This window comes from Trachurus trachurus (assembly GCF_905171665.1).
Source record: "Trachurus trachurus genome assembly, chromosome: 6".
Classification (NCBI taxonomy): domain Eukaryota; kingdom Metazoa; phylum Chordata; class Actinopteri; order Carangiformes; family Carangidae; genus Trachurus; species Trachurus trachurus.
Window position 1 is genome coordinate 974,528 of NC_139897.1, and position 21,950 is coordinate 996,477.

The 21,950-nt window shown below is 41.7% G+C and overlaps 2 protein-coding genes across 4 annotated transcripts in view; both read right to left on the reverse strand.

Annotated features, from left to right (window-relative positions):
* Positions 1 to 16,706, reverse strand: part of cald1b (caldesmon 1b) — a 35,855-nt gene extending 19,149 nt beyond the window's left edge. Inside the window, exons 1-2 of one of the 2 annotated variants that reach the window (XM_083973178.1) lie at positions 16,645 to 16,706; positions 4,574 to 4,672 (exon numbers count right to left, since the gene is read on the reverse strand). In XM_083973178.1, coding sequence (XP_083829304.1) covers positions 4,574 to 4,641 — 68 coding nt within the window. In that variant the 5' untranslated portion in view covers positions 4,642 to 4,672; positions 16,645 to 16,706. Of the gene's footprint in view, positions 1 to 4,573; positions 4,673 to 5,016; positions 5,105 to 16,644 lie in introns of those variants that run through there. The other variant, XM_083973179.1, reaches the window with a different exon arrangement.
* A 1,263-nt stretch (positions 16,707 to 17,969) lies between these two features.
* bpgm (2,3-bisphosphoglycerate mutase) lies at positions 17,970 to 21,573 on the reverse strand. 2 transcript variants are annotated; one of them, XM_083973011.1, is made up of 3 exons: positions 21,477 to 21,573; positions 20,333 to 20,955; positions 17,970 to 19,176 (listed from the first exon to the last, which is right to left on the reverse strand). In XM_083973011.1, exons 2-3 carry the CDS (start codon positions 20,931 to 20,933, stop codon positions 19,001 to 19,003), a joined length of 777 nt encoding a protein of 258 aa, XP_083829137.1. In that variant the 5' UTR covers positions 20,934 to 20,955; positions 21,477 to 21,573; the 3' UTR covers positions 17,970 to 19,000. The 2 variants fall into 2 exon arrangements, with proteins under 2 accessions (XP_083829137.1, XP_083829138.1); XM_083973012.1 differs by lacking the exon at positions 21,477 to 21,573 and adding an exon at positions 21,060 to 21,127.
* Between the last annotated feature and the right edge of the window lie 377 nt (positions 21,574 to 21,950).

Consider the following 21,950-nt stretch of genomic DNA (forward strand, 5'->3'; position numbering starts at 1 on the left):
GGTTGTCGCTTCACAAGAGCTTTGGCCATAATTGCAACAAGACAAAAGGTTGTAATGGATAATGCACTTAATCCTGTATACTGTAGTTGTTGATATTTGCTATAATGTCGATAGCGTGAATTACATTTTTTTTATATAATAACTGAGAAAATGTGTGCACTAAAGGGAGACTGAGACGTAAACATATTATCACGGTGCATGGAACATACTCCAATTGGGTATGGGTTTAAACCTGACGCTATCTCCAATGATGACAATCTCTGTACTAGGTTACAGAGTACAGAGTGAGATGAAGGAAAGCAGACCATGTTGTGGTAGGACAAAGGATGAAAAAAAGATGAGGAGATACAGTAATACGTCATTTTGGAATGAAAACAGTCCAAGATGTAGAATTAGAGATGGGAGACAATGCCAAATTGTTGCCGTCCTGTCTTCCCCTCCATTCTCCACATCTCTCAACATCTTGCCATTGACCTTTATCCAACTGCGAAAACATTCACGGTGAGACTCTTGAGCATGCCACACTGTATCTCCCTGAGCGTTAGCAGGCTTTATGAGGCAGGGAGAAAGCTTGAAACGCCCCATTGATAGCGCATGGGCATTATTTAACTGTGCTCGTCTTGAATCCGCAGCACAATGATTTACAGATGTTGCTAGAGGAGGAGGTGGATGGGAACCACAAGAATCTTTTCTGTGTTTAGAACAGAGACGGAAATCCACCAAATCCTCGGGCAGAGGCTCCTACATGAAAGAAAGAAATCAATGGGGAAGTGATTTAATTTGATATAACGCAGTCTCCACCCAAAGCCAAAGGGCCTGCTGTGTTACATTTCCTGATTAGTCACCTGAGGGGTGAGAAACAAAATAAAAGGAGGGAAACGGTGAGGGCTTCTTTGGCCGACAGGGGAAACAGAGTGAGAAGAAAGAAAAGAGACAAAAAAAAAACTTCACTCAAACTGTCAAAGACCGGAGCATTCAGAGAAGGTCGCGTTGTGCCGAAATAAAAATGGAAGTAAAAACATTCCAGCGTCTGCAGTGTTTCCTCGGGCTGCAGAGAGGAGCCGAGAGGCGGGAGGGTGATGAGAGGAAGAGAAAAAAAAGAAAAAAAGGCAAAGCCAGGCTGGGCTGGCACGACTGGCAGAGCTGGCTGCAAGACTGTGAGAAAATTCCTTTTGAGGCTCTGATAGGACATCTGACATGACAGCAACAGACTCCTGTGCTGAAAGAAAATGATGTGTGAGATGTAGTCATGGCCAAAGTTTGCAATATCCATTAGTGAATGAAACTGATCATGTTCTCTGTATTTTTTCTCTTTTTTATATTTAAAGGCCAAGGAAAACGGCACATTAACCCCAACTCTAGCATATACAAGCATATACGATACAGACAACTCATTTGTTTTCTACCAAAATGTATACAATGTATAGTTGCAGTGACCACAGAATTATCAGACTGTTTTGTTGTTTAGAGAGTCATAGCACTTGGTTAAGAGCGAAAGATTATGGTGTGATTCAATACAGAAAAAATTCCCAGTGACTTCCAACACAGCCAGTTCGTTTACATTAAACCAAACCAAACCAAACTAAAACAGACCATAGACCATTGTCTGGAAATGAACTAGCGTGCACATTATGAACACCTGCAGCCACTCATTGTACAGATGTAGATTTTTTTTAAAAGGTCACAAATGTATTGTGTCATTAAAGCAGAAGTAAGCGATCCGGTCGTTTTGGCTAATGCTGCGTTCCAGGCAGGCTTTTGAAACCGTAAATTACAGCTTCAAGTCACAACTTACGACTTTGTAGCGTTCCAGGCAACCCACTCTTGTTTTTCCGACCTGTTTTACCTGTGAAAGTCACTATAACGGCCACTCGTAACTTCCGACCCGTGAACTCGTACCAGATCGAACTGGTACCACTTCACAGGTCGGAAAAACACGAGTTACGGGTTGCCTTGAACGCACCATAACGTCTTGTCAGCCGACGGAGTTAGCAGCCCCCGTCCTCATCATGGATCTATTGGTCCTCGTCCCTACGTCACCACATTCACGCGCATCCATTGGCTGCACACACAGCCCTGCATGCCGTTCTCTCTCCTCATTGGATAAAACTTGTAGGATACGAAAAAACTTTTCTCCTCGGCTCAGAGCAGAGCAGAGGGACTGAGAGACCCGTGTTTCGGTCCAAACACTCTATGTAAGTGATTGCTGTCGGAAGATATAACTATTTAACTCATTGAGTGCCGCGCTCCTTTCCAAAGTTTTAGTCAAGTGTACCGGCAATTTAGACCATTTTTGACTTTTTATGTAGAGCCACAGTGTATTCTATATATCAATTGAAAGGTTTAACTTAATGCTTCAAGTGGCCACAAACCGTTTGTTTCTACGTGCCTCCGTTCCTGAGAAAAGTCAAGCTAAACATGGCTGGGTTTCACCAAAATCCCTCCTTTTTTTCTAGAAAAGGAGATAGAGCGTCTTTTATGAAAGGTGCTCTGTTTGTGTCTGTCGCTCTTCTCACACTCGCATTTCTGGATCAAAGGGCTCGTATAAGATAAATATATACAACAATGGTTGTTCTATTCACAAAACCACCAGCGGGGGCGGGGGGGGGGGCGCCACTAAACAACAATAACACAGACGCACCGTGCCGTGTCACAGCTTCTCCCCGCGGAGCGTGAGGGTCTGTCGGCCACCGCGGCTCGGGAAGACCGGTCCTGCCGGTGGTCGCGGTCCTTCTGTGGTTCGGGTCGGTGATGCCGGTCTGCTTTGGCCCAGAGACCATCAGATTTTACCGCGGGAGGACTTTGGGGAGGACACGGTGTTGCTCCAGCTGAAGACCGGGCGGACTGTCGGCTGAGAGCTTCCTGGTTCAGCTCCGAGCAGCTCGAGCAGCTGGAGCAGCAGCGCGGGTGAGAGCAGAGCATCTGCGCTGCATCTGCATGCAGAACTCGTTTGCAGAAGCCAAGTTATGATAAAAACTTCCAGATCATGAGCTGTCATGTGACTTTGATCGTCATCTATTTCAGTTCTCCTCGTCGTAGAGTCCCCAAATTTACATATAATGTGTATTAAAGTGTCTATTTTCATAATTTAAAAAAAAAAGCAAAAAACGTAAAATTACGTTTTTGGCACTCAACGCATGGGAACGAAAAACGAGAAATTACGTGGTTGGCACTCAATGAGTTAAGACTTATATTAACACAAAAATATCGCTTACTTCTGCTTTAAAATAAACTACAATGCCCACATTCATTGTGATTCACAACAATGGAGTTCTGTGGCACAGAGGAATAAGGCAGCGCTTGTTACTGGGATAAATTCATTGTTTTTCCCATGAGGCAGGGTGATGATACTGGCACCATCACTGCATCACTGTGTACGGCTTTAAGAAACAATGTGGCTCGTTAACAGCAGCAGCTGACAGCGGCAGGTGTGATCAATTGTGCTAATTAACTCTCCACTTTACCTGAGCTCATGACATCACATAGTCCCCAGGCTGTCACAGTGGTTTGTATTGTTTCACAGTGGCTCTTAAACTACTGTTGATTTGACACTATGGATACAGCCTATCACACGTCTGCTAGCTGACCTGAGGTTGTTCATCTTTCTTCACTCCCATCTAGTCTAGCTTTACACTTCAGAGTGTATCTTACTCCCTCAGTGGATGACAGCAATGCCTAAAACTGCACTGTAATAGTGTGAGAACAAAGAGAGAGGGAGGGGGGTGAGGGAGGGAGCGACATCGAGTGAGGGACAAATCCAAACAGCAGTAAAACAGACTGACTCCCTAATGAGTGAAACATCCAGTAGAGATCATGAAGCCGTCATCGCCTGAGCACCGTCCAAGTCCCGTCTGACTGCTCCTCTCTGCTGCTCCATGTGGAGTCACACAGCCACTCACACATCCCTCATGCAGAAACACATATACACATACACAGTGTGACTTCCTCATGAGCAGCTGTCTAATAACTGTCAACAACTTCAGATATGGTTTACCCTGATTAAACTTGATTTAAAGGGATAGTTCAACATTTTGGCAAATTGGCCCATTGCCATAATCGCTACAGTCAGTAGGTTTAATTGTCGGTGCAAGCTATTTTTAGAACGGTGGAGCAGGGCGGCGAGCTGCTCAGAGCCACGCTACGGAGGCTCATGGGATTTCTTGGTTTCCCTCATCAAACTCATCAAATACACAATCCAACAACTCCAAAACACTCTGTTGTGACCTGCAAATTCACCACGCTATGAGATAATAATGGAATGTTACCAGACAGAGTTGTTTTAGAGGTAAATTCATGCAAAACCACTGATGCATGTTGCCTTCAGAAACAGTTTTTCAGCAAGCAGTCTCTGTATTTACCTCGAGAACAACTCTGTCTCGTAACGTTCCAAACGAACCTACTGCTAGGCATTATGGCAATGGGCCAATTTGCCAAAATGTTGAACTATCCCAGATGATATGGTGGAGTATATCACTTGCTTTTATGATTTCTGCCTTGCATTCACCCGTTTAACTTATTTCATGTGTTTATCTGTATACTTATCTGTCTGCATGTCAGGAGGATGTTCACCTACGTGTCAGACTCGCGCTGCTCTCTCCTCTGCCTCCTCTGCTCCATGCGGCGCTCAAAGTCATCATCCATGATGCCAAAAAGATTCCTTCCTCCTTTCTCACTGAAAGACACAGGTACATATCCACGTCATGTTTCTTTAAAAAAAAAAAAAAATCACGAATGGATTGATGATTCATTCAAGCAATTCATTCATTCAAATCTTTTGGTACAGTCGGATCCTATATCCACATTAGGTGACTCCATGGTAATTCTACATCTTTGAGGTGTTTCATACAAAGTAACTAACCCTCGTTATGATGGGGCAACCACATAAGAAGAACTTCCTAAAATATGTCCCATCAGATGAAATATAAAAGTACATGGCACCTCCAACATAAACTTAATTGCATTGGTAAAAGTTAAATAAAAAAAAACTGCAGCGCCTGTTGGTTTACAGTGTCTTACCAGTAGCTGAAGTTTAGTCCATGGACAGCACTGTCTCCCCTCTCGTCATATATCAACCTCTACAGTCTGGTTTATATCTCAGCCCCTCTGCAGCATGAAGAATTCCTGCTTGTTCTGTCAGTGGCTTTAACTACCAGAAAAGGCAAAGCCTGCCTCTCTGCTCCCCTCTCCTCCTCTCTCAGCCTCCCTCCTCCTCCTCAACCTGACTCCTGCTCTCTCCCTCTGTCTCACTTTCCTCCTCCCTGATCTCGGTCTTCAGACTCTCAAGTTGTTTCTCTTGGTTTGTCTCATTTTGGGATCTTTAATCTGTCATGCTTCATGTCCAACATCTGTGAGGCTACAACCCATAGTTCCTCCTGATCTCCTTAAGTCCACTTTGTTTACAGGGATGTATAGAAGTCTGGCTGAGTAAAGCTTCCTCAACCTAATGTTACATCTAATCTCATCAACTATTTAGGCTTCTTTTCATTGCAGTCTTTGCTAAATACTGCTGGCAATATGACTTTGCACATGTATCACTTCATGTCTGTATTTATTATTTTTTAGATCCGTGAGACTAAATATTTGACAAAAGAATTAACCCACAAATATACAGTATTTCCTGATTACAGAAGTGGCCTGTAGAGCCTGGACAGTTTACAGGTTCATTTGAATTACATATTAACCAGTGAACTCTTAACTCCCCAGATGAGGCACATTTAAAAATCATTACAGATTCTGAGTTATAGATAAAATTAAAACTCTACTATAAGGCTGCCAAAGTATATAATGCTATAAGGAAGTAGATTGATTGCAGTGTGTGTCACACCGCAATCAATCTACTTCCCCAAAACTCCACTAATAAATTTGTATTTGGCCCACACATATGGTACCAAGACATTAACTGCAAGTATGTTGATGTAGAGCAAGAATCAAACTCAAATAGCCTTTATTGTCATTGCAACAGACAAGTGCAACAAAATTTGTGGTGCCACATCCATTCCAGGGCTAAAACAGACTAAAACAAGCTAAAAAGGACAACCTCAATGACAAGAAGTCAGATATACTAATCTTGAATGTTTATAGATATAATCTTTGAATGAATTGGGCGTACAGTATAGAGTTGGAAGCACCATCTGCTCCATTGTAAAGATTGTAAAGCAGTAGATTTCCCTTCGGATAAAGAAGAAGCAGGTTCATCTATAGTCTTGTAACCATATGTTAACACCTTTAGCCCTGAGCACCATTACCAAAGTCCTGCCAATAAAAACTTAAATGAATGAAGTTTTTCTTCTCAACTTTGAATATTTTCCAGCTGCATAATAAGCAACTGCAATCAACCACCTTCAGAGCACCTTGTTGAAGTCTGTGAGAAAGTCTGGTGGCAGCTCCAGCCAACAGATGCAGTGCACGGTGGTGTGAAAACACAGAGGAACTGTGATGTTTCAGAAAGATTAACAACTCTGTCCCAGGAAAATGAAACCAAAGAAAACCTCCAAGCTCCCAGACATTTTGGCAAAGTCCAGTTCCGGTGTTTGAATGTACATAATTACAGTCTGGGACAGAATCAGGTCTTGATTACCAAAAGATGCAACATTAGTGTGATAACTAATGGTACTGTTTTTGTTTGAAGAAATTAAAATATTATGACTCATAATAATAATGTAGTCTAATAAACATTTACTGTACTAACATAGACTGTAGCCTACACTATCTAGGCAGATTTAATAAGAAACTTGCAGCTTCTTAGATTAATAACTCCCTTAAAACCAAGATACTTAAATAAAGGCATCCAACTGACATGGACCCTCTCTGGGAGAAACAGTTTAAATCCCAGAAACCACACAATTGCTATTTAATTGCCCTATTGCACAATTTAAAGCAGCAGAGAGACACCTAATTAATGACTCAACGAAGTGATGAAGGCACCAGCAGGCCAACCTTCTGACAAACTGTCCTAATTACTGTTGTGCCTCATATACTGACAATGAGACAAAAGATAGTGGTGTTTACAGCAGGCTGAAAGAAACGATGCAGAGGTTTCTGTTCAGTATCATGAGGAAACCATCAATCTTCTTCTCTACCAATATAAAAAGAGTTCTGGGAATCCCGATGTCGTAAGTTCAGAGTCAGGTTGACATCACACTTCATTCTGTTTATATCATGCACCGTTGTGTGTTTTCTCCTCCGCTGCACTGATATAACACACTGGGAATATAGTATTTATGTCCTGAGCAGTTGAAAGCCAGGCGAGCGCAGCATTATAATCCTTCTCAGCACCATAAAGAGGGCCACTTCAGCACCAGCCCTTTATTTTAGTCTCTGTATCTTCAGATCTGAAGAGGAGCCCACCATCAGTGAGCAACGGATAGTAATGGGGCTGAGGCATATAACAGTTTAGTTCTGACAATGACTGATACTATATATAGTCATAGAGGCTTACAGACACGAATGAGCCTAAAGAGGCCTTTTCAAAAACATCCTTTAGCCTACATCTCTAACAAGACAAGATTTATTGCAACCTATACATCTTTCTTCAGGATTAAACATTTTTAGACGTGGTTGTTAATGTTCCATTGAATAAACCACAGTAATTAGGTTTTTTTCCCCTTCTTCTTCTTCTTCTTTTTAGAGCTGGGAGAATATACTCAAATTTTGGGTACAATCCCTGAATAAATGATCTACTTTTTTAAATTTTTTGTCAAAATACAAAAACAACCCTTAACATGTTAAAGGATGACGGACTTAGCCCCAACACTCTCCACACTGACATAAAACTTTACTAATAAGTCACATATGCTTTCATCTCTACATCTATGTTCATTTTAATAGGCAGTGGCACTGGACCTCAGGCTTCAGTGGGCTGAGGTCATTGTTTTGTGCATGTCCTAAATAATTTAGATTTATTCCTTTTATTGTATTTATTATTCAGCATTGATCAGCTGTATTTAAACATTTAGTAACACTCCATAATATAGGTGTAAGCATACTTAAAGCCCCTGTACGGAGCTTTTTTTTTCTTTTCTTTTTTTTAATAAGTAGCCTATATTTTTTGGCTTTTTGCCTTTATTTGATAGCACATAGTAGAGATAGACAGGAAAGGGGGAGGCAGAGAGAGGGAGAATGACACGCAGGAAAGGTCTGCCCGACGCGGGACCCGAACAGGGGACGCCTGCGGTGAGGACCGCAGCCTCCACATGGGGCGGCCGCTTTAGGGGCCGTGTCCACCAGACGCGCTTTCAGCTCTGACAGCGCTCTCAGCGCTGCTTTCCCAGCGCTTAGCGCTCTCTCTCTCCCTCGTCAGAATGCCGCTGTTGCTAGGTTACAAAACGAGTCCTCTGACACTTCCGTGTTCCGGCCTTGTTTAATGTAAACACTACAACGAGTGTCAGAAATACACAATAGCATTAGCGGCAGCTTTTGACATGGACCCTGAGGTCGGCCTACCTTCAATACAAGTGTGGGTCAGGATATAAACCGAGCCACGTCTCCGGTTGTGTTGCTGTCGGTAACGTAAGTCCCGCCCCTTCTTGATTCTGATTGGTCAGTGCGGGGAAAAGTGACATTGACGAGCGCGGCGCTGTTCTAAAAGTTGAACAGATTTCAACTCGAAGCGCTCTGAGCGCCGCGACAAAAAGAAGCAAGCGCCCAGGGCGTTTTACCGCCGAGGGCGCTGAGAGCTGTGAGCGCCCAACTCAATAGGGTTTGAATGTAAAATAGACGCCCAGAGCGCTGAAAACGCGTCTGGTGGACACAGCCCCTTAACCACTGCGCCACGCACCGCCCCCCTGTACAGAGCTTTTAACTGGATACGCAAAAGTCTCTGGTTTCTGCTGATGTGTCTCTGTTACCTACAACAGCAAATGAGCCCATCAGTGTGAAGATACGCTATTTCTAAGTAGTCTAATTCTATACCTCTGGAAGGCATGGTCGGGTCGGACCACTGACGAAACGATACGAATAGATACATTATGCTGCTAAAAAAGTCCCGACAAATGTCTTCACGACAGTGGGAAATGCAGTCTTCATTCAGGCAAAACACCACCGCTTTTGTCCACAGGGGCCGCCAAAATCAACACTAAATGAAAAGTCTGTACAGGGGCTTTACTGTAAAGCAGAAGTAAGAGGAATATTTGTGTTAAAGCAGAAGTAAGCGATCCGGTCGTTTTGGCTAACTTCTTGTCAGCCGATGGAGTTAGCAGTCCCCGCCCTCGTCCCTACGTCACCACATTCACGCGCATCCCTTGGCTGCACACACAGAGAGGACCGCCCCTTTATGCCGTTCTCTCTCCTCATTGGATAAAGGTTGTAGGATACAAGGAAAGTTTTCTCCTCGGCTTACAGCAGAGCAGAGTGACTGACAGACCCGTGTTTCAGACCAAACACTCTATATAAGTGATTGCTGTCGGAAGATAGAACTATTTAAGACTTATATTAACACAAACATTCCACTTACTTCTGCTTTAAGTCTTAAATAGTTATATCGTCCGGCAGCAATCACTTACATAGAGTGTTTGGTCTGAAAGACGGGTCTGTCACGTAGGGACGAGGGCGGGGACTGCTAACTCCATCAGCTGACAGGAAGTTAGCCAAAACGACCGGATCGCTTACTTCTGCTTTAAGTGTTTATTATTGCACTTATGGAACTACTATAACTCATAAGTGGATGATGTTGTAAAAACAAATACTGAATGACATAGTTTAAATATTTTATCTTTACTGAAGAAGTTGACAGATACTGTGCATCAATAAACATGTATGTAGTGCTAAGTAGTGGGGCTAAAGTGGTACCACTATCCTTCTGTCTGTCATTGACCAGAATTCACTAACATTTTTGTGTGTGTGAGCAGGTAAACCCCCAGAGATGGAAAGGGGTCTAGGCTTGGTTTCTCAAACAGAAGAAGCTGAATAAAGGTACTGACTGGCTGATGTGCATTGGAGGTGAAATCACTCACAAATTTGATGTGAAATAATGATTCTAAATGTATCATACTGGTGCAAATAGCTGAATCACAATGCTTCAACATAATGACAAAATAACTGGTCTCCTGGTCTGATCTGCTCCACTGGACCAGCATTACTTCACTACTATGTCAAGGTCACAGGTGTTCTCCCACGGTTCAACTGCATCTGCAGCCATAATGACTACAATTAATTTAGTTGTCATTAATATCATTATTATGGGCCATCATCCTCACAACCATTTTCACATTACCCACATTTCTGATGAATGTATAAGAGTAAAATATAATTTGTCCAGACCCAAGCTAAGAAAATTCTCGCTCAGTCACATGAGACTGATATCCATTACTGCCTCACAGCTGGTCTACATGGGACCACACCAAGTCTGAGGATGACAAAGGCTGCTCTGTGTTCCTGAGGCAGGTGCTGGAGCCCGGTGGACTCTGTGGAGCTGCAGCCTAACAGCTCACAGACATGTCAGAGTCGCAGTCCAGTCCTGTTTGGATTGGCCGAGGTCCAGCACAGCCAGCAGAGCTCTGCATTTCTAAAGTTTGAGAAACCATCACTCTGGCAGGTAGCCCCTTACACACACACACTAACACACAGTCCTCATAATAATTTCTCTATGAGCTTGCATGAATTATTCCATGCAAATAAACAATCTAAATACAAAAGCACATCCCTTTGGATAAAATAATTGATAATGTTGGTGTTACTCATTACCTTACACAAAGAGATTCTTGTTATCTCCTCATTTACACATGTGCAGTATATCATAGGCTTCCCCACTTCCTACAAATAGCTCCCACATGATGGGTGCCCATGGCAGTTTATAATTCATACATCTGTAAATGATTTGCTCTGACTCTGAGGGGATCAGACGCCGGTGGTGCAGGCCGTCTTTCTCTCTACATCACCACGGTCAGTCTGCTCTCATGCAACTATAGCAGCTCATCACTAGTGGAATAGCACTCCTAATGCTCAGCACACAACTCTCATAGATATTCATTTAGATTTTTGCTACAAATCAACTGTCATATGAGGAAAACAGTGCAGTGACAAGGAAAGAATTCTGGTTTTCTGCCGGCATGTAGTTGTCTGGCACAAATATTAAATGGCAGACTGACAAAATATAGTTGATATGGATTCTGTTAAAGGCCTCAATCTGAAAATTGAATAAAGTACTGTATAGATAGGCTACCTATCAACAGCAAGATTACACGCAAGAGGTTTTAGAGGACTGCAACTTTTTGCAAAGTGTGCTTACTTACTTTATTGCTGATAGATGGATGGCATTTTTCATGGTACGCAATTGAATTATACTTCATGCACAGACCATATTACCTAGATGACAGCACTGCACCTCAACACACACACGCAGTTGTCAATAGCGATGAGATAGTGGGTCAATGCCCATACACACACAGATCGGTTACAAATACTGTAATGACTTAAGACAGCGTTCATAACAAGGAGTTAGAGCCAGGAGGGCTTGACTTAAAGTCTGTAGAGGACTGTGACCGTGTCTTATCACTGCCAGGCGCTGATCTTAACAGTTCAAACGTACTGTATGATGAACAAACGTATCTATAAACACAATTCTAGATTCAGATGTGAAGTCAGCCAATGTCATCTGCAGCTTGTAAGGAAAATATCATCTGAATTTGACATCTTACCTGCTATGGTACTTTTTTTTGTTGTTGCTTACAGCCATTTTAATGAAGATCAATCGTAGACTGCTGGACCTAAAGTAGTTGCAAAGTACATGGGAGTCCACTAAATGTGTCAAGGCATATTTAAGGACACACTATTGAATCTATGATCTATATTAAAGCAGAAGTAAGCGGAATGTTTGTGTTAATATAAGTCTTAAATAGTTATATCTTCTGACAGCAATCACCTATATAGAGTGTTTGGTCTGAAACACGGGTCTGTCAGTCACTCTGCTCTGCTGTAAGCCGAGGACAAAACTTTCCTTGTATCCTACAACCTTTATCCAATGAGGAGAGAGAACGGCATAAAGGGGCGGTCCTCTCTGTGTGTGCAGCCAAGGGATGCGCGTGAAAGTGGTGACGTAGGGACGAGGGCGGGGACTGCTAACTCCATCCGCTGACAGAAAGTTAGCCAAAACGACTGGATCGCTTACTTCTGCTTTAATTTGAGAGAATGTATGCAGCATACGAATATACAGTATATAGCCTATAACGTTCATTCTATATCCACCAATATTGCAAGCATTGACTATGAATCATTCTTTCAATATTATTGAATTTAACTGGGTGATCTTTTAAGTGTGATAAATGGACAATTTTGAACAAAAATCTGTTTGCTTTTAGAAGTAGCCTATCCAATACCAGTGTTGCCCATCATAAGTCGTTAAATCACAGTAAGCCCACATTTGAGCCCTTTGTTTCTGAAGCCAAAGGGATTTAGCCTGAAAATTCCTCAAGTGGTCCACTGAAGGTTATAATAAGTCTTATAAGACATTAGTGGTCTGTATGCAATACACAAGTTAAAAGACTCCTACTAAAAGCCCCATAATTACATCAATTGCATGGTCCTCCTTCGTGTTTGTATTCAACCCAGCATTGTGTACATGCCATGTGCTATTTGTATATTGTCTGGCTTTGTAATTACTTGCTTGATGATGGCGTCCCTATAGTGGCTCTTCCAGTGGATTAATCAGACATCAAAAGACGGCAGAGGAAAGCATTATGTTGTATTAAAGACCAGGCTTATTATGGATGATTTACATTTGGTTTGGCAAGTTGCAGTCGACCTCACATCTTCATTCTGGAAATGTTCAGGAAAGACATGCAGACAGCTGGATCTAAGTATCTGTACTGCTCTGTCTCTCAATCCATCACAATTTATGCATGTAGGAAAAGGGAAGCCGGACAACAGCAAATACTTTTTGCTTTTTTTCATGGCTGTAATGGTGTTTATAAGGATAAACATGAGACATTAATTCTAGAGCAATTATTTTCTGTATACACTACCAGTCAGTGTGGAGTGGACACACCTTTGGTCTTTCTTCATTTTTTAAACATTGTGGATTCATACTGGAGACATCAACACTACGAAGGAAAACATTATGGAATTATGGTAAACAGAAAAGTATTAAAGCAGAAGTAAGTGATCCGGTGGTTTTGGCTAACTTCCTGTCAGCAGATGGAGTTAGCAGTCCCCGCCCTCGTCCCTACGTCACCACATTCACGCGCATCCCTTGGCTGCACACACAGAGAGGACCGCCCCTTTATGCCGTTCTCTCTCCTCATTGGATAAAGGTTGTAGGATACAAGGAAAGTTTTCTCCTCGGCTTACAGCAGAGCAGAGTGACTGACAGACCAAACACTCTAAGTGATTGCCGTCGGAAGATATAACTATTTAAGACTTATATTAACACAAATATTCCGCTTACTTCTGCTTTAATTAAAACAAAAGTGTTATCTGTCACCTGACCTAAACCCAACTGAGATGAGTTGGACCGCAGAGTGAAGGCAAATCAGCCAACAAGAGCTCAGCACCTCTGGGAACTCCTTCAAGACTGCTGGAAAACTGTTCCAGGTGACGACCTCATGAAGCTGATGACAGAATCAAAAGTGTGCAAAAAGCTGTCATCAAATCAAAAGTTGGTTACTGCGAAAAATCTAATAGCCTATATATTCTGCTATGTTTAATTAACACATTCTTGTTTAGGTCACTATTTACTACACCATTCTTAATGTGTTCCTTCATAGTTTTGATGTTTTCAGTTTGAATAGCCTAGACAAAGTAATAGAAATAAAAACCACTGAATGAAAAGGTGTGTCCAAGCTTTTGACTGGTACTGTAACTCTGTTGCTCGTAGCAACTAGGTCCCTGGATACTGTTCGGCACCATTTGTGAGGTCTGTGATTTTGACCATTTTAAAGACATTTGTAGGCCTACTGTATGCTCCACAAATGCCCTGCAAACAAACATCTTCAGGCTTTGTTGGCTGCTAACTGAGCTGGAGATTGTAGCTATCTGTTTGTGGCTAACATGCTTCTAATGCGTGCATTAATCTTTTTACTTTTACTCTTTTGGAGGTTTATATTAATGGTGTTTCTATTTGTATGCAACTTAAACATTCCGTTAAATACGACTGACTTTTTTTGGTAAGAGTAGATGTAGTTTCACAGGTAGCTCTGACCTCAAAGACAGACGTGGTTCTCCATGAAAGATAGAGAAAGTGCTTCAGCACGTTTATGGATAAACAGTTGCCAAAGAGGCGTTTGCAATCAATCACAAAGTCGCAGCTGCTTACTCCACATGACCAAACATGGTCACATACGAAAAAGTCCCTGACCGGCATACAAATTCCACTCAGTTTACAAGTCACGACATACTGCAGTGTTGACCTTTCTGCGACTCATTATGATGTTTGTGTATAGTTTGGTTCAAATGTAGGGTGTGTTGTTCTGTGGCCAACAACCATCAAGTGCTGAATTGAAGATTAGAGAGAGTTTTTACCATCTCTAAACAGAGAATCAGGCTCAGCAGGACACACACTGAGGCTCTTCATCTCTGCAGCTCAGCTTTGTTTTAACAAGCAAGAGGACACAAGGAATCCATCATCAGCTGACAGATGAACCTTAAACAAATTGAGATTGTCGTTTGCTTGCTGTATTCTGTTCATGATGAAAACTGGTCTGAGTGATCAGTGAAACTCAAAGACAAATATCTTTGGTTACACAAGATGAAAAAAAAAAAAGGTCCAAAATCAAAGCTGAGTTACAGTTTCCTCCTCAACCAAGGGCTCAATGGAAATAGATGCAGGCATGTGCACTCCCTGTTCCGCATCCCATCAGCTGAGCTGGTGTACTCGGCCTCCTTTTAAGGAAGTACACAGGCAGTGTTAGTTGTAGTGTCCCAGCTTGGCAAGGTGCAAGGCCATGGACAGAGAGCATGGTTTACTCTAGGAAATACCTTCTGCTATACAAAGTGGGAATCCAAGAATAACCTCTTTCCATTGTGATTGTCATGAATTCACTTTCCATAATACGACTGGAAGGTACCTCATTGTCAAAACAGTGGTATAGCAACAGGTGGACATTTCAACAAACAATAAGTATGATAGAAAAGGAAGGTATTCTGTAAGCATGACAGCCGACTGATTACTGATGAATGACTTTATTAATGCCAGGACCATTCATTCCAACATTCACCTCTACCTCTCCTGTAATTTGCTCATGTGGAAATCCATTTCCTCTCCCATTTAAAGTGTCCCATCTGCACAAAAGGAGAGCAGTCAAGCCTTCTCCTTCTCCTAGTCACACTAGTCTACAAAGGTGCATTTGTGCTCAGACTAAAAGCTGCTTAATCCCCCTGTATCACTATCTGATTTCAATTTCAACATCAGCCTCTTCTTAATGATGATGGGGAACATAAGTCACCCACAGATAAACATGTTGTGTAAAATAAATCTGGTAACTCTTAGTCTGTATGTTGTTTATGTTGCGTTCACATACAGTAGACACATGAACACCGCGTATGGAAGACTTGAAGCAAATTCTATTATTGGTCACTTCCCCGCTTCATGCGAAGTGTAAACAAACATTTCAAAGTAGATTTTTCATTCCGTGACAGGGCGAAGGGAAGAGATTCTCTGGAAACCCCACACGTTTCCAGTCCCCAAGGAGATGAACCAATGGCCGTTAACTCACACACTCCAGCCCCATGTGATTGTAGCCTTTATCTTCAATACCATCTAAGGAATAGGAGACTCACTTGGCATGTCCACTACAGCAAACAGCTTCTCCACAGCCAGTCTGCTCAGTGTATCAGTAACAGGCTCTAAGTCAAATTATAGTTTTCACTCCTGTGTTGGACAATGAACTGTACTGATCCCCACAGAGAGAGGAAAATAGAGGATTGTGTGAGTTAAACTTGTGTGGGTCCTCATTTATTAATAACATTTCACAACTGCAACTTGGATACATTGCATTGCCCATTCAGGATCCCTCTGCAGAAACATACTAAGTCATCTTAGTTCTATGTTTTCATCCTCATGTATTGTAGAATATCTGAATTAAAAAAGTACGTCCAACGTACTGTAAAATTTATGAACCAATTTCCCAGCATTTTGGAAAAAATACATCATTGTCATTAATATCTTTTGTTGTGAGAATAAATAAATGTCTTCTCTTCATATGCCATATTGTCCATTTGTTACTGAAATTTCTTTATTTGGAAAAACCCCTTTGAGATGAACCATCTCGTTTTCGAATTTCAAAATAATCTCCAGTCATCTATACTGTATAGAATTAGCACTCTGTCATCCATTCTTTACATTTTGACCCCAATGAATGTCTGTATTCATGACAGATATGAGACCAACCCACTTGCAACTTTTCAAAAGCTTCAGTCCTGAGACAGGTGTGATCTAGAGTAGAATAGAGATAAACCTAACCTAATGTCTAACAACAAGTAAATTGTAGTATTTTGAATATAGAGTACCTGTTCCTGGTCTATACCCACTGGCTTAGATCTGTTCTTGTTAATGAACCACACACCCACTCTGGCATGACATTAAAAGATGTACTGAAACCTCCTACCACTTCACCGCTCACATAATCCGCAACCGTGGTTAACAAATCGTACAATTCCACCACAAAAGTCACTCTGAATCCACAAAGTTACAAGATAGCATCATAAAGAACTTACCAGGCCTGCAGAGCAAAGTGACTGTTTTGTCTGGAAATCAGCAGAGGGAGAGGAACCAGAGGTTTATAAGCACAGAGTGAACAGCCCCGCCTGCTCAAGCTGCAGCTCAGTGATGTCTATCTGTGTGTGTGTGTGTGTGTGTGTGTGTGTGTGTGTGTGTGTGTGTGTGTGTGTGTGTGTGTGTGTGTGTGTGTGTGTGTGTGTGTGTGTGTGTGTGTGTGTGTGTGTGTGTGTGTGTGTGTGTGTGTGTGCAATTTAACTTTAGGGATGTGTTTCAACTCTCATGCCACTGATTAATGTAATACACTCAGAGATCATAAATCAGTGTGCGTTCTATAGGATATGGTCTTCAATCAATAAGATAAAGATTTCAGAGAAAATCATACATTTTGTGGCAGGTTTCGTTTCTACATTATTCTGAACCACCCAGTCTGAATAATAAAATCAGTAGTCCCACATATACTAGACTTCTTATCATTTTCAAAGCATTTTGAGAACAAGCTTAAATCCTCTCACACCTATATCTTGCTAGTGTGAATGCATAATTTGGATTGTTCATGCAGGTTACATGTGAACACTATGGTCCACCAAGTAAGATATCCACAATAAAACAAAGTATCTTTGCCACCACATAAATTGGAGTAAGAATCGTGCTGATCATCACGTCCATTTAAGAGCATTTTCAACCAATTAGAAGGTTTGTCCCTGGCTCAGCCCCACTGGTTTGGCCACGTTACAGAAAATGGTTTAGAAATGAAGAGCCACTCCTCTGGATCCGTCTGTGGTAGCCAAACACACTTGTTCATTGTTTGCAGTGGGCTCAAGGCAACCAGAATCCAAATTGAAGGCATATCTGTGCTTCCCAAAAACATTGTTGTTTATTCTAATTTGTTCCTATTGCTCATCTCTAGATTTACAGCTAAGATATTATCACAGTGACATCTGATGTTATACTGTTGTTAAATAATGATATGACAAAATGAAACTGTTGTAAGAGAGGAAATGAGAAAAAAAAACTGAAGTGATGTTTTATGAAAATTTTATTCCCTTTATTCAACCATCCTAACTCTCCCAATGGAAGCTGTAGGAAAAACTCCACAACTTACAAATATCAGTGTTGTCTACCCTTAAGTATCATCAGATGTTCTTGACTTTCCCTTTCCCCTGTTGACCTAACAGACCAGTGTACAAAAAACAGAGAAACAGAAACTGGGAAAGCAGGAGACACAAATGATGCACAGTACTGTAACACAAAACACAATACAACATGCATGTACCTGTACCACATACAGTAGTAACATTAGCAGTAACATAAAATGACAAGATGGCACTGATGTAATAACAAATGTGCAGACTCATGAGTGCTTTGTAACATTTTCACTTGTTATTAACATCAGTAACATCAAATAGCTGAATGTGCATGATAATAATTTAGATTTTTAAATTAACATCACACAGTGCTTGTTTTTTCAGAACTGAAGTGTAGCTACATTTATCCAAAATGATGATACTCATCACTCCTGGTTAGATTTCTGTAACAAGGAGATACATTTTTAAAAATTTCCTCATCCCCTAAAAAGTGCAAACCAGTTATCCAAAAATAAAAATGCATTTTTAAACTCAATGTAATGTGTGCCAGATAAAACAACTTCACCTGTATACCTTAACTAAGCAGGACATTTAAAGCCACGAATAACACACATTGGAAATCAAGAGATTCCAGTGTTTTGCATATTTACAGCTTTTCTGTGGATCAATTAACCCATTCTTAAAATGAACAGCTTGGGTATCAATTTCTATGAGGTAAGTTTTGTTAATGGAGTGCTCTTACTCTCAAATGAACTCACTGTAAGACCTGAATCTGAGCATGAGGTTAATACTGAAGGCACATTTTAAAAATGTAATGGAATATTCCATAAAGCTTATCATTGTATTAGAAAATCACCATTTACCAAAAGAAAAATGTTTTTTTTTTGTTCAAGATTTTTCAACTTCACTACATAACTATTAATCTGCAATGGTAAAGTCATTGGGTAAACAATAAATAAATAACCACTTAAGGGTCACCATACAGGCAAACGTAGGGACAATTTGCTTAAAAAATAAGATATGAACCAAATTTGCCCTCAGTGCTTACACATAATACACAGTGCTGAAACATTTACAGTACATTGCTGGAAGCCTTCCCATCCCAGTCTGACCTGCAACAACAGATAACACCTGTTCATTCACTCTAACAACATCTCCTGTTGTGTACATTGTCTAATGTTATATGGAGAGTTATTTGACTATTTAAAAGGGGCTGTGGAGAGGCAAGAACAGAGCTATGTTAAGTCTTACAGTCTCTTTCGTGAATTCAAGTTGCTGGTTTGGCTTTCCCCTGGTCCTCCACCTTTTTAATGGCTGCCTGAATCTTTGCCTGGTCTCCCAGGAGCTGCCGTGGTTTCACAGGCTTAAGGTTTTCATCCAGCTCAAGTAGCACAGGTACCCCGGTAGGTAAAGTCACGCCTGCTATATCCTCATCTGATACACCTGTTGAAATAAGAGAAGTAATATTAAAAACATGCTTAATGACAATCGAAGCATAACCAGGGTTGCTTTAATTTTGCATTAGTGCAGTAAGATGATGTTTTACAATGGAAGGTGCCAGCCAATTAGCTTTGATTTTTTTTTTTTTTTTTGAAATTCTTTATTCAGTCACATCACACAATAGCAAACGCTATCGACACAAACATTATCGACAAAATAGTGACTGAAAAGGCACAGGCAGAAGCATAATGCTTATATTAAAGGGACAACGAGGAAAAGCGAAGCGTTTTCACACTACATTTATGAGCATCCGCGCACCGTGAAATTCTTTGACCGGCTCAAGACAGACTCATGTTTTCATTCATCAAGAATTAAAGTCAGAGGTTGGAAGACGATCACATACCGTCGTAGTTCCGACCATAAAGGGCGATTCGGCGGCGTTATTCTCATGACTCGCCACGAAACCGAAAGTAAAGAAACGCTGGTCGGCTGACCAGCATTTCCGCCACCACTAATAATAACAAAATAACGATAAAGACAAAACGATATATTTATCGGCCCATTAACAAGTGGGTAACGTAGATTCATCCACATTAACGTGATACTTTTTTATAACCAAATAGAAACTCTTCGTTGTCCCTTTAATGCCTGTCCTACATACCAAATTAAGCTACCCAGAATTCTTACAATATAAAAAACAAACACACTTACAATAAGACATAAGACAACAACTAACAAACAAACAAGCAAACGAACAAACAAAACAAAACTTTCATGTATAACAGGAGCACAGTTCAAGCCTGTATAGATCCTGTGCTGCAAATTATTATGTAACAGTCAATATGTGTTAAGTTACTGAGTGGCCTGTGGCGCATGGAGCCCCGGTAGTTTACAAGTGTTCTGAAAGGTCAGCGTGGATTTCATGGCCTCGGCCAAATGTAACATAAACTCAGTGGCCTTTTTGTGCAGGTTCAACTTTCCATTTCTGGAAACTGAAACAAGTCCTTCCTCAATTCACTGACTAAAAAAAAAAGCAGTTTGTAAAGACTCAAACAGTAATCCGGCAACTATTGCTGAATTCAACTGCATTCACTGCACACAAATAGAAGCTGAGAGAGCACTTTTTAAAAAATAGGTTGTCTAGCAGCAGGCAGCATACCTTCCAGGTGTTTCAGCAGAGCCCTGCAGCTGTTTCCATGAGCAGCAATGAGAACAGTCCTGCCCTTCTTTATCTCTGGCACCACAGTGCTATCCCAGTATGGCAGCAGTCTGTCCAACACCTCCTTCAGGCTCTCTGCACGGGGAAGGGCGTCCTTTGGCACATCGCAGGTGGCGTACCTGCGGTCATTGTAGATTTCCAGAAAGTACGGATGGGATTCATCAATCGGAGGTGGGGTGATGTCGTAGCTCCGTCTCCACAGCTTCACCTGTTCCTCTCCGTGCTTCAAAGCCATCTCTGCCCGGTTCAAGCCAATCAGGGCACCATAGTGGCGCTCATTAAGTCTCCAGGACTTGATGACAGAGACCCACTCCTGGCCCATGGCCTCCAGCACCAGCCAGGCCGTCTGGATGGACCGGCTGAGTATGGAGGTGAATACCAAGTCGAACTTGTAGCCCTGCTCTTTCAAAAGCTTGCCACAGTCCTGGGCCTCTTTCACCCCATCTTCACTCAGCTTCTGGTCGACCCAGCTGCAGAAGCGGTTCTCTTTGTTCCAGGCCCCCTCACCATGCCTCAGCAGAAAGAGTCTGTACTTGGACATCCGAAGCCTCTGCAGCAGAAACCTGCACACATTAAATGAACAGCATAAATTAACATTAAAGATATTATGAACAGAAGTAAACAAATGATATATTACATGAATTAAAACAGATAACTGCTTAGTTACAGTGTATGTATGGTCTCACTAAGTCACTGGTCTGTGTGTCTGATCTGAGTTCAGCAGCAGAGACTTGGAGCCAGCAAAAGGTTAGAGGTTACGTTATAAAGGTGACAGGCAGATAGCTCTAGCTGTTACCCTTCTTAACCAGCCTTATTCGTAGGTTTACTACTAATCAACAGATAACAACACCTAACTGCAACTACGTGCAAAGCTTTTATTGGATGCTACTGCAAGGCTTTTTTAGCTAACGTTAACATGAAAGGATGGATGGACGTGTTGCTCTGTAGCCTAAATGTCCATTGCTGTTTGTATTAATGCCGCTTGGACTGAGGCAAAGACAGGACCACGTACTAAAAACAAAACAACAGACGAGTGGCAACCTCTTCCATAATGACCTGAATATTTCAAAAACGTCGTTCTTACCCTGTGTGGGTTTTAAATCCGGCCTTAATGTGGATGGTACAGCCGAAAGTGTTGACAGTACTCGGCCAGGCTATGTACAGTACAGCGTTCCTGTAAACGTCATGACTGACATTGGAATTGTCCAATCGGAACGGCGGAAATCACATGTGGGCGGGGCCTTCGACCAACGCTATGCCCATATTAGGAGTAGTAGTAGTAACGGTCGTGGTAGGAGAGAGAGGGGGAGGGGGAGGGGGAGGAACCGCTGTCAGCCATGGTCCAGAGAGGTAAAGTTGGCGGGATGTAAGTAACTGCTGATGTTTTTATGTATGAACTCTGCATTTTTTTAAATTCGTAAGAGTTTTTGTGTTTGTAAGAGAAAGACAGCAGTTTAATTGAACTTTGCTTAGAGGCAGAGGAAGGGTCGTGGTGTGTGAACCAGTATAACATGGCACAGGTGTGTGGGAACACTATGGCAATGTAATATTACCAAAA